Raw genomic sequence first — 13,502 nt, 5'->3', positions numbered from 1 at the left:
CATGGCATAAATAAATGCCTCATTACTGTAGCTGTACGCTATCCAGTGTAATTTTGGAACATCAAAATGGCTGAGGACTTAAAACTGGACAGTAACAGACTGCAGAATCCAGAGATGATTGAGCCTGGTGACATTCTGAACAAAAGGATCTCTTAACCCTGCTTATAGCTGTTTCCATCACTTCATGCTGACTCTACAGTCATAATAGGCTTCAGACCCACAGAGTGGCATTCCTGGAATTCTATCTCTATAATAAGTTGGTGGTCTCTGTCCTTTTCCTAGTCATCAGGTATCCGAATCACAAAATCCACTATTGTTCTCGAAATTACTTAGCAGAGGGTACTCTGCTAGAACTGCCATCTAATTCATCTATCCAGTATTTTATATTGCACACATCACTGCACTGCCCAGGGGCCTTGAATGATTGAATGTCTAGGGAGACTGAAATATACTCCAGTTTGCAAGACATTAAATACCATCTTGGTGTGTCCAGTATGAGAATTTAGACCTATAGATGTGGCTTGTTCTTAAGAGCTGAGGCACGTTGGTGGAATGGTACAGTGAAGCTGCTGCCTTTGCTATATTTGTGCTGTAGAGAAATAGAGGACTTTGTTTTTTCATTCAGGAAGTCTGGCATCTTTTCATGATCAGTATGCTCACTTAACATTAAAGATAAGAACATTCTTGTGGTTATGAGTGTCTCTTGTGTATTCTCAGGGTGAGAGAATCATGCAGCAAAGCTGAGCAGTTCTGACACCCTGAGGACAAAACTGCTCAGTTTTACTTCATGATTCTCCTGCCCTTAAGAGTGTACATGGCACGTGTATAGCCATAAGAATGTTCCTATCTGTGCATGTAAACAATAAATGAGCTGTTTTATATTGGCAATTAGATACTCTAGAGAGTTGTGAAGCTGTAAGATATTGCCATACTTAAGGTGGTTGAAGACTAAGTAGTTTCAGCCCTAGAGCTTCGTTGCCTACTATAGGTGCTAGGAAATGGCAATGCTAATGTGCTTAATGATTTCATTCCTAATCAGCAGCCTGGTCAGAACAATTGACCTTCATTAATCTTGGTATTTCTGGTTTAATTTTTTTTCTTTTCCCTCTATAATGAATAAGTCAGGTTTTTTGACTTTGAAAGAATACAAGCAGTTACCTTTTAACACTGTTAATTTTAGATTGACTCATTTTAATGAACAGTATTATGAATATTTTTCTTCTACTTTTTTAAAATCCAGTGTGCCATGCTGAATTGAATGCCATTATGAACAAAAACTCAGCTGATGTGAAAGGCTGCAGCATGTATGTTGCCTTGTTTCCGTGTAATGAATGTGCAAAGCTCATCATCCAGGCAGGTAAGGAGCAAAGATACCAGCTTGATTTGTCAGAGTTGCAGCACTGCTTGCTCATCAGCACCTTATAACAGATTTATTTGATTTTAAATTGCTGCTGTTTAGATCTAAATTAATTGCACTATCAGCTTCATAAGATACTTCTTGTGTTTTTGCATTTGAGTGGTGCCAAGCTTTTCCAGTGCTAATTGCATCCTCTGTGATTCTTAGCATGTTTTTAATTTAGGTTTACAACTTCTTAGACCAGGAGCTGCATATCATTACTGTCAGTTTACTGTGCTCTGACACACAGAATAGAGTATGGGGAAAAGAAATAAACTTCTGCCTGACACGAGGTCTGTTGGGAGTATATACATGAAATTTTAATTTTAATGTAATACATGGTAGATATTTTAAGATTTTAAAATATCTTTGCTCATAAATGTCATAAGACTTCTATGATCCTACTTTAATTATATCTTTCATTACAATTGTTATAAATCTAGACCACTGCAGCAAGTTCCTGAATGTTTTGCCTTTTTTCAGATTATTTGGTGTAACTGCAGTAGACTTTGGTTCCATAAAACTCCCTCCCTAAGTTCCTAAAACTCTGAGTTAGCAAAATGTATTTATAAAGGAGTTATCGCTTGAGAGAGCAAAAGGTGAAAGTTAATGGGGAGACATTTACCGGGTATAGGGATTCCGGGACTCACTGAACTATAGTCAGACCTCATGTAGTGAAATCTCATCAAATTCTGGGAGGATGTAAAAGGTGAATGAAGATACCCAAGGTAGAGCCCTTTGTTGTGCCTTTGGTCCACCTTCCGATACATACCCAGGAAGGTTAGGGAATGTTGGTATTTGGGATGCTAGAAGATACACGTTTTGATGTATTACTTGGGTATGATATATTGTATGCTTAAGCCAAAATCCTGCTCTTTTCCCTGTACAAACAAAAGACTGATATCAGGTGCTGCCAGTTGGCCATAAGAGTGAGTGAAGGTGTCATCCAAAATCTGAATGGAGAAGCTAGGATGGAGGGGGGGTATAATTACACCTACTTGTGACAATAGGGATAGGTTCTTAAAGTGAAGCTACATGTGCAGCATTTATGAACAAGTGTATAAAGTGGAGGGTGGAGAAGGACCTCTATCCATTTCTGCATGGGAGATGACAGTCACACAGGCCCACATGTAAATTCTCTGAAGCCTGACTCTGTGACTAGGGAAGCTAGCTCACTGCCTATCCTTACCAAGGAAACTGAGACAGAGCTGAACATTGCTGTAGCCAATCACAAGTAGAAGTGGGTGAAAGGTACTGTACGTCCAAACTTCACTGAGAGAAGGGACACTTTGACTGGTAAAGAATGTTCCTAACCATATGGTACCCGCCAGAGCAGGAGGGAGAGGGAAAGATATTTGTTCCTTCATCTATAACTGCAATGATTTATAAAAATGTAAATGGACCTGAGGCAGATGGGAGGAAGTGCTGGTTGCCTCACCCCAACACATGCGGGGAAAAGAGGCACTCCACAGTCATCATAGAGTGCAAACCCAGGGGGCAAGGATGCAGTCCACTGCCTCACCCTGGATTCCATGGTGAGGAATTGCCTAAGGGGACTAGGACCCCTGGCACACTTGGGGGCAGGGCAGAGAATGGAATTTGGCTCTGGGGAAAATTTTGTGGATTAGCCCTGCGGAGAAGTGAACACCCCATATACCAGTGACACTAAATGTTCATGTGGATCCTGCTGCCATGCACTAAAAGTCCCCTAATATGATTTAATCTGTCCTGCTTTGAAACCGGAGTAGATTAGAGTGCACTAAGGAACTTTTAGTGCACAGTAGGAAAGCCCTCAGATACTTACTGCATGGCAGGCTTAGTGTGGAATATATTTACAACCAGGCTTTCTGCAAACTCAGTGTCCATATAGCCAAAGTCCTGCATTTGACCAGGTCAGTGAGAAGTTATTCTAGATGCATTAATCTGATTTCTATTGGGGCTATTAGAAAAACGAACAAGGAAGTAATACAATGGCTTCCTAAATAAGTGCATTTAGATATATGTTAGACAGACAAGAGGACCCAAATTTTAGTTTCAGAGATCCTATAACTTGTGTCCCATATGCTGTGAATGTTGTTTGGTAATACTGGGATCTAGCAGATAAAAGGACTTCAAAGTTAAAAAGTCTGATTCCTGTGAAGGTCGGGGTACTTGTCAGAAGCTGCTGACACGTAGAGACAGACTCTGGGAGGAGTCTAAAGGAATTGGCCTTTCCAGATCTTAGGGAATGGTAAACATTAAGGAAAAGCAAGCATAGAATTTAGGTTGGCTAATTGTTTTTAAGACACACTTTTTTTTCTGTAGTGCTTTTTCTTCTAAATAAATGATGCTCTGCTTTGATTGTTGATTACCACTGTCATTGTCCTGGAGGAAAAAGAACAGCAGGGTGTGTTAGACCTCTAAGGTGATCATGGTTGACACAGGAGTCTGCGCTCCAGTACTTGGTTTGAGAGCAGGAGAATCACGTGATTCCATTCTGAGACCTAGGGGTAGAGGGGCACACAGAGAGACCAGGAGGGGGCAGAGTAACTGTGACATTGATGACCAGGATTCTACAAGAACCAAATTTAATCCATAGTTAATGTGTTCTGAACTTTACAGGGATTGAAACTGGTGTGAAAAAGAACTATTGGTGTTTTGCATCCAGACCAAGGTGTACTCATTTGTGACACAAAAATAAAAGGTTCGCAGCTCTTCACAATATAGTTGTTCATTTTCTTTCTTATGTGCTTTGATCAGTAGTTAAATAGTTAAGTGTTAATAGTCATCCTAATTAGGAGAGTATTTTAACAGAGAAAATGTGGTAGCCATTGAAATATTTAAATATCACTCCTGGTTCTGCCTCTTCATTTCTCCTCTGACCTATTTAAGACAAGAGTAGTTAATTAAGAGCTGGGGCACAGTCAGTTACCCATATGTAGGGCCTGTATTTGAAAAATGGGGAATTGCTTCCTGGTTTAACTATGATGAGTCACATTGGTTTGTACAAAGGCTAAGTGAAAAATTTCCATCAAAATTGTTTGTGATGGAAAATTGTGTTTTCAACGAAATGAAAATTTTCACAGAAAGTGTGTGCTTTCCATGGAAAACTTCAGCTCTTTGTTGTTTTTGTTGTTGTTGTTGTTGTTGTTTTAACATACTTTTCAGGTTTTGGCTGAAATTTCTTGGTTTTCAGTTTTTCATGGAAAATTTCAATTTTTTTATTTTCACCAAAAATTTTTCATGGGGAAGCTATTTTCTGAACAGCTCTATATTGTACTGCTCCACTCTTAGGGTACAATTTATAATACATTTTCATGTGATGTGGCACCTAGAGTGTATGGATAGGTGCCCTTTTTAGCCTGTATACATCTAAATTATTTTTCCCTACCATATTTATTTCTGCTTGTAATTCTAGCATGTCTCTTGATAAAATATTTCTAGGTATAAAAGAAGTTATTTTTATGTCTGACAAATACCATGATAGCCCTGAAATGACAGCTGCCCGTCGCCTGTTTGATTTAGCTGGAATTATATACAGGTAAGACATAGTCTTGACTGGTGGTGGTGGTTGATTTTAAATGTGAAGATGAAGAAATTGCTGTATGAGGAAGACAACCTTTAGGCAAAAGCTTTATTTTCTCCTTATGTTATGTAACTTCTGTGGTACAGTTAATTCTCTTACAAAAACTCTCATGCAGATTTAGTACCAGTCAATTCAGCACCTTTGATAGCCTTTGACCGTGTGCTCCCTGGAGAACAGCAGCAGATGCTTCTGTACTGTGCCCTGCCAATGTGCTTTAAGTCCAATCTCGTGGACTTGGGAGTGACCTACCTTCTCACCCCAATATTCATTCAGTCCTTGGCCTTTCTCCTGAGACTGCCATCAAGATTGCCAATTGGGGTGGTGGTTTCTGGTGTGTGTGTACTCATAGGAGCTGGACTGGAACCACCAATTTGTTTTATGTAGACCGTGGAGCCCTGTTGGAAGGGTAATAACCTTCCGTCGCAACCAGTCTGAGCTGGAGTTAAACCAGCTTGTGATAGGGCAGGACTCACCACCTTGGCACCTCCTGCTGGCTGTGCTGGGAATTAACTCTTGGTTGCCAATGCGCCTTTCTCTAGTGGTGTCTCACTACCATCACTTCTGCTCTACCTCTAAGATGCGCATCGCTCCCCAGACCGTGGCATCCTCTTCTGGGCATGGCCCTCAGGCTGTGCCCCACTCCACTTTCTCCCCCCTTTCAGGGGAATTGGCTGTCTCTAGTCCATCCACTTGCTGCTGCGGCCTACTGTAGCCTTCAGTCTAGTCCCTCACCTCAAGGGGATAACTGCAGTCTGAATACTGGCCACCCCCTCTGTGACAAGTGAGGGTACTGGGAGCGAGGGGGGTCTGGGTCCACTCACTAATCCGGGCCCCAACCCAGGGACCCTTTAGCTGGCGACCACGTGCTGCCGCTCCTCTAATTCCTACCGCCTATTTCCCTGGCCCACTTCCCCGTAGCCCTAGCACCTTCCTGGCCCTTTTTATCAGGGGCCTCGCTCTGGCAGTCCTCAGGCTGGAGCTCCCTATTGCCCCCCTGACCCTGCCCAGCTCTGCTCTAGCTAAGGTACATCTCTAAGGCAACCAGTCATTCTCTTGCAGTCCAGGGAGAGACTACCCCTGCTCTGTTGAGCAGCTCTTCTTATATGGCCTCCCTGGCCCTGATGGGCTGCTCCGACAAATCTTCTGCTGATTGGCTCTCTTCATGCCCGCCTCCCATTGGTTGGGTTTTGCGCAGCCTCCCTGAGGACTGCTTTAACCTTCCATCTAGCTTTGTGGGGCAGCTGCTCCATCACACAGCCACATAGGGTAAGACGTTCTCGTATAATCATTTATCAGTCCCTATCACCATCTGGTCTTTCGCAGTGTGCTTTCTTAAAAGAAAAGAATAAAACCTGAAATATCTGTCCTGAAGTAATGAGGATCTGAATGATCTGTTAAGAGTAGTGACAGAGATATCTCAAGACAATCTGTCTGACAGCTAGTTTGATACAAATAACATGCTATGGGTGAGACTAATTACGCAATCATGGGGAGACTTTAAAATTCCAAAAAGTTGTACAATATTAATATAAAACCTTCTTAAATTTTACAAGTACAGCAATTCTGACAGAGAAAATTTTACGATGAAAGCTACCTGCTGGGCTGAGAAACACCCATGAACCAGTGCAGCAGTATTTGAAATTCACTTTTAAAGTCAGTGTATTTCCTTCCCCTAAAGCTACTTGGCTAAGTAAGGCATAAATCATTCCTTTACAAGTGAAATCTTAGTACAGTTTCCCCATGGTGAGTGTTGTTACTTGCTTTTCAGACTGCTGGTCTGGACAAAATGGGTATCATAATCCTTCAAGGTTTCTGTAGTCAACAACATATCCTTTACTGTGTTTACTGTTTTCACCTGTTGTATTGATTATTAAGGATACAAGTTGTACTTAACAAATCTCTGGAACTGAATTGTGGAGCCTAATGAGACACTAAATTCACACTATTTGCATAATCCTTTTGTTTATTCATAGATTGTAAATTATATATTTAGTCCCCAAATACCTTCCTTACTAACTGCAGTAGCAGATGCTCTAATGGTGTAAAAGGATGCATTTTGTTGCAATATTAATTTTACAATTCTAAAGTTATAATTTTTAAATGATTCCTTCTTAACCAGTTTAGTTATTTCTTGTATGATGCATAATGCAATCTATTCCCTTTGCTCAAAAACTATTGAAGTGTACTTTTAAAGTTTGCTGTGAAAACTTGGCAGGAAAGAAAAGAGATAAAATTTTGCAGAAAAACTTGTAACATGATGCCACCTCCTGCAGCTAAGTTGTTAGAAATCCTTTGACTCCTGGGTAATTTATGAACTCCAATAGCTGAAGAATATACAGACTAAACAACCCCATGTGTCTTTTTGTCTTAGTCTTTCTTGTCCGGGTTTCTCTCTGTATGGTGCACTATAATTGGCTCCTATAGAGATAAAACGCTAAGTGAATCCAAGGAAATTTTCTTCAAAAAAAAATTTAGTTGGCGCCAAAGCAAACAAAATATTTAACTACTCACTGGCTAATATCTATCCATATTTTTTCTTATTTTCAGGAAATTCAAACCAAAGTGCAATAAGATCATCATTGACTTTGATTCAATTAATGGCAGACCGAGTCAAAAGCCTCTGTGAGTTACGTCTCATTAAATCTCTAGAAGATTGTGATTATCCTTTTCTGAGAAGCTGCTAATGCCTTTCATCTTGAAGTCACACATAACTTTTTAATAGCCACTACAGCCAAAGTAGACATCTGAAGAATGTAAGGCCTGAAATTTTTCTCTGTCAGCCTTGTCGTACAGAATCTACATCTAAACTTTTGGTTGCTGCATTTTTTTCAAGCCTACTTTAAAATCTAGAACTATATAGAGGAAACATAGTACTGCATATGTACTGCAAGAAAATGATTTTGATTCTTATTGTGTCCATCATCTGCTCTATTAAATGGAGTCAGAATCATTGAAGACAGTCTAACAGTAGTATTTATTGTAGGCAATAACATGCTGGAAAACCTCACTTACATATATGGATCTGTCCTTATTGGATACAGGGATCAAAATAGCTAATCCACATGAAGTGTAAGAGGAGATGTCCATGCAAATATTGATATTCAATCTACAGAATTACTAGAATATTCTTGTTAAAAAGTTACAACAATTAGATTAAAATATTGTGGTGTCAAACTGTAGTGTTGCAATGTACTTTTATTTGCAGATGTGGTAGTGATTTTTCTTTTAATTGCTGTCTTACATTGTAATATATGGTGTGTGTGTGTTTTAGATATGTTTGGAGAATTTTCTGTGTTGGATTCGGTTTAGAGGGGCTTTAAATTCTTTTTCCCAAGAACTTAATGGGGGCTAAGTGAATAAATCATTGGACTTTCACCTATGGGACCTTATTTGGAGTTGATTTTCTTGCCTAAAAGGAAGTTAGTTTATTGGTCTAAGTTTCTACTAGACAATCCAATACAGTTCAATCTCAGAATTAACCTGTAAGGTAACTGAATAATTTCTTGTCCTCAGAGAGAAACAAGATATTCAACCCATGTTGAGGTTGTCTATGCCAAAAGTAGTAATTGTGGTTTTAGCTTGTTTCTTAATGCTGGCACAGTGCCTTCATTTTCACAAATGTTGCCTAAAATAATGTCCTTTTTAATTTTATTTTGAGGTTTGGGAATAGATTTGAGTGCCTTTTCTTTAATTTGATTTTTTTTAAATTAAATATGCCTAATGGCTTTGTTTAGAAGATTTTTTTATCCCAGAGGTAATCATATTTTTTTTAAATATGGTTATATTTCAGTAAGCTTTTATTTTTTTCTGTAAAGGCTTTCTGTTCCATATTTTGGGACATTATGTAATTTGGCTTCCTACCAGTACTATTAAGTATTATTAAAATCTGCTATGCTGAAGTAGACTCATTATTATAATATTACAACATGTGCTAGACTCCAGAGTGCTGCTGTTTTTGCAATCATATGCAAAGCATATTTTGTACATTTGTGATGTCATTACATAAAGTGTAATGTTCAAAAACCACTTGGCTCCTAAAGGGACATTATGGTGTAAAGGTAAGATGTCAGTTATTTGTGACCTTTTCCCTTACTCCCTCCAACTTCCATAATTGTTTCTCACCTGAAATTTGGTCTGAAATCAAGAGATTTTTTTTTTATGTGCTAATTTTGAGGTAGATTGGACTGACTATTTGAGCATCTAAAAATTACTTTCTAATTTTCCTACCCCCACCTCAGTTCTCAAACGGCTTGTACTAGGAGCTCCATGTTTATTTCAGTATGTCTGTAAGAGATGAAATGTAAAGAGGTATGTCAAATTATCCTGGGTTGATCATTGGGGGAAAATCTCTTGTAGTTACTGCAACAATGAATTTTTGGATTTTAAAATGCAATTGTTGCAAATATCACAAGGAGTTCTCTATATCTTATGAACAACATATTTATTGTTCTATAGTGTCTGGATCATGTCAAACAGAAAAGACATAATACTGACAACATGATCTTAAAAAAAAAGATTGAGCTCCATTTCAGAGTGAATAAATGGTCTGAAGAATGACTTTTCTCTTGCACATCTTTTACAGTATCTGCTGTTACATCAGTTCATCCCTCCATTTTTAAAACAGAACATTTTGACATGAAGAAATTTTTAGTCTAGGAATAGATTAGTTTTTCATAGTGCATTTCTCAAAACATTTGACTCTGAATCACCATGTAATAGGATGGGAAGTTCTTGGGACCTCTGTAGGAGAATAGGCCTCTTCTGCTGAGTCACTGTAATGTAAGATCTTAGAACCCTGTGTAAAGCTTGCAGAGTAATTTCAGCTTACTCATGTTGATAGGTAGGTCCTATGAGCTCCAAGCCAGCTCCATATAAAAGGGGATAGAAAAAGCAAAGGGCAGATTGGAAGTCTTACATTGTAACATATGGTATGCTACCAAAGCCAAGCTGAAGAGAGAGCTTAGTCTGAGAAGTTAATGTGCTGTTCAACAGTAGAGGCAAACCCTAAAGAGGCATTTAGACCATATCAAGCTTTTGTATCCTGTTTAGAGTAGGATGGATACTTGCTTGCAGTCCTTTAATCCAGAAGAAAATACATTTGTAAACACTACATGACTTTGACTTCCAAATAAACAATAGTTGTGCTTATTGTAAATCATATACTCCTGAGGGAATTCTGCGCAGGTGCAGAATTCATGTACCCTGCAGATTTTTTTGTTTCACCACAGAATAATAGATTCTGACGGGGAAGCCATGAGAGGGGTCATGTGCCCCTCCCTGGCAGCAGTCCTGAATGGGCACATAGTTTTGGGCATCAAGAGCAGTGGAAGAGATGTAAATCACCACCGGGGGCGGGGGGGGGCACGCGGGTGGTTCTGGGAGTGTGTCTGAGATTCTGTGCTTCTCACTTGCTATTGCAGTGTGCCTGGCATGGAGGGCCCAGGGGGGAGGGATAGCTCAGTGGTTTGAGCATTGGGCTGCTAAACCCAGGGTTGTGAGTTCAATCCTTGAGGGAGCCATTTAGGGATCTGGGGCAAAAATTGGGGATTGGTCCTGCTTTGAGGGTTGGACTAGATGACCTCCTGAGGTCCGTTTCAACCCTGATATTCTATGATTCATGCAGTGCTGCAACCCAGGGAAAGTGCAGTAGCTTAGACATGCCCCCAGGGCAGTATGCAGTATGCCAGGGGCCACTCCAACTCCCAGAGTAGCCTAGGATCAGAGGGTGGAGGTGCAAAGGCAGCTTAAAGTTCTCTCTCTCTGCTTAACAAGTCTTGCTCTGATGTTGATAGTTCCTTTGTTTCAAAGAAACTTGGCTGTTATGAGATAGAATGGCTATGATCTGAACCAGTGGAAACTTTCTTAAAATCAGTATCTTTATTCCAGGTGCAGCACATTAGCACTAATATTCCAACAAGGCATAATCCATAGCAGAATTTTCCATCTTCAAAGTGCTGAATAAAACTTAATTCTCACAATAATCCTGTGAGTTAGGAAGTATTATCCCTAATTCTGCTGTTGGGGAACTGAATTACATAAAGACAGGTTTCAGAGTAGCAGCCGTGTTAGTCTGTATTCGCAAAAAGAAAAGGAGTACTTGTGGCACCTTAGAGACTAACAAATTTATTTGAGCATAAGCTTTTGTGAGCTACAGCTCACTTCATCAGATGCATTCAGTGGAAATGCAGAGATACATAACGTGACCTATATTAAGCGAGAGAACAAGTCATTGGAAGATGTGAAATCAGAGTTCTTGATTCTTGGTCCAAGCATCTGTAGAACTGTGAGGCTGTTACATGAAATGCGAGTAAAGGAACTTTTCAGCTTTAGAGTGGGTAATTATTACAACAGGTGTAACATTTCACAGCTGAGGAGAATCACACATTTCTCTTTCAGAAGACAGTGAATCCTTTGAGTGTTTTTTTTCCAGTCTCATTGCTCCTTTTTTACACAAGCCCTAGCTTTAGTCAGACTGCACTTTACAACCCCACACTTGATCATTTTATTTATTTACTTTTCCATTTGCACCTGTCTAAAACTTTCAGTGCATATTATGCCAAAAAATACAACTTGTTAGATACCTTCCTGACCACAAGCAAGACTCTGTAACCTGCCTCCTCTTACTACCAAGTCCCCCTGGAAAAACCTGGTGCAACCGGTAAGTCCTAATAGTATATCCTGTAATGAAGTCCTGTAGTGTATCATGAAGGTTGCCAAATCTAGGTTCAGGAAGCCAAAATAGCAAGCAAGTTCCAAAGCCAAGGACTCTCCCTTCTGCCAACCCTCCCCATCTAAGCCACGGGAGCTGTTACTTCGAGCACCTTAGCTCAGAGATAGCTAAACTTACTGACTCTCTGTGCTGCATATGGCAATCTTCAGAAGTCCAAGAGCTGGGGCTAGGGGCTTCTGCTCAGCAGGGTCTGGGGGTCTCAGGGCTTCAGTAGGGGCAGGGCTGAAGTCCTGAGCCCCAGCAGGTGCCACCGGTGTGGCTGAAGCCCCTAGCCCCCCCCCCCCACCTCTCCCTGCTGGGCAGAAGCCTCTAACCCCACCATCCTGCCGCAGGACAGAAGCCCTGAGCTCCCCTAAATGGTCTGGAAGGGAGAGAATGGGTCGGGGGGGGGGGCCTCCGTGAGCTGCACTTTCACTGTAAAAGAGCCACAGTTTGGCCACTCCGCCTTAGCTAATAGTAGCTTCAACAGTGTTGGCTGGAAAGTGAGGTAGTCATCCAAGTGAATAGGATTCAATGCATTTTGGGCATATAGATTAAAACTACCTTAAATTTAATCCTGCCCCACTTAAGTTTTCATTCTAGATACTGCCCTGACATGCACACTGTGAAACTGGAAAAAAAAAAATCTAAGAAACCAGCAATATCCTATTCTTAGTCTCATCAAGAAAGGGGAGGGTGGTGGTTTTTCATAATATGGCTTGTTGTACAGCAGCAATAATCTTCATATAAGTAGCTTCGGTTGTGCAGTAATGTCACTTTATTGCTTTGTATATTAGAAAGACTTTATAAACACCCTTGAGAGCGCTGTTGGCACCAAAATGACCATTGTCATTGCAGGAAAAGGTTGGAAAGGCCTATTTTAGAGGGTCCTCAGGTACAATGCTCAGAATGAATGCTCTAACCCTGTGACAGCCACTAATCAACTGCATCTTGCCAAGGGTTCTAAGGTGACAAGAACAGGCCAGAAAAGAAGAGCTGTAGCTGTTGGACTCAGTCCTTAAAGTAGTGTGTGGTGGTGTCTTTCTTAAGTGGAATGAGACCAGGTGCAGAGTCCCTATCTGATCACCAGTAAACAGCAGGTTAATTCCCTACTTGATCTCACACAGGTGTACAGGGTGGGGACTGAGGACTGAAGCAGACATCCAGAATACAGGAAATTAAGGAAAAAAACCCATCTGGCTGGCAAGCACCCAGAGGTCTCTGAAGAGGTAGAGTGCTGTACTCAGTTGCTAGAAGATTGTTTTGTTAACCCAAATGGGTTTTTCTGTTTTCTTCTGTTATGGGTACCCATAATAAGACTCAAGAATAAAGCCTGGAAGATTACCACAGCTGGTGAGAACCTTCTAGCTTGCTACAGTCTCTTTCCATCATCTTACAGGTAGGAACAGGCTTCTACACAATTAGTGTCTTGTTTTTCTTTCTGGGGGTGATGATCCAGAAGGTTTATTTTACAGGAGCCTATTCTGGTGGGTTTCTAGAATTCCACTCCCTTTGAAAGTCAGGTTGAATAATGAGCTTAATGCAAATCTCCCCCCTGCAAACTCAGAATGGAGGTAAAATCTGCTTTTGGTCAAGTATTTTTTTCTCCAAATCTGTTCTAAGATCTCACACTCAGTTACTGAAAGGTGGGTGTCAACGGGGCATGAGGAAGATAGATTCTCATTGCAGTAGTAACCCTAGTTATGGTTTCAATTAATATGACCTTTTGTATGAGCTGAGGGGTTTTTTGTTGGTTTTTTTTCCACTCATCAAGCTCAGGGGAATTGGGGAGAAGGGTTGTAAGAGGAGCTTGTGGTGAGTTGTCTATGTAT

The 13,502-nt window shown here is 40.5% G+C and overlaps 1 protein-coding gene across 2 annotated transcripts in view; it reads left to right on the top strand.

Moving 5' to 3' along the window:
• Window positions 1–13,502, top strand: part of DCTD (dCMP deaminase) — a 178,725-nt gene that overhangs the window by 22,450 nt on the left and 142,773 nt on the right. The window contains exons 4-7 of one of the 2 annotated variants that reach the window (XM_073341734.2): window positions 1,241–1,357; window positions 4,820–4,916; window positions 7,509–7,583; window positions 12,798–13,025. In XM_073341734.2, the coding sequence (XP_073197835.1) occupies window positions 1,241–1,357; window positions 4,820–4,916; window positions 7,509–7,583; window positions 12,798–12,852 (344 nt within the window). In that variant the 3' untranslated portion in view covers window positions 12,853–13,025. Of the gene's footprint in view, window positions 1–1,240; window positions 1,358–4,819; window positions 4,917–7,508; window positions 7,584–12,797; window positions 13,026–13,502 lie in introns of those variants that run through there. The other variant, XM_073341733.2, reaches the window with a different exon arrangement.

This window comes from Lepidochelys kempii, chromosome 4 (assembly GCF_965140285.1).
Source record: "Lepidochelys kempii isolate rLepKem1 chromosome 4, rLepKem1.hap1, whole genome shotgun sequence".
Classification (NCBI taxonomy): Eukaryota; Metazoa; Chordata; order Testudines; family Cheloniidae; genus Lepidochelys; species Lepidochelys kempii.
Note: the sequence above shows the minus strand (reverse complement) of the source record. Positions and strands in the feature narration are given on the sequence as shown.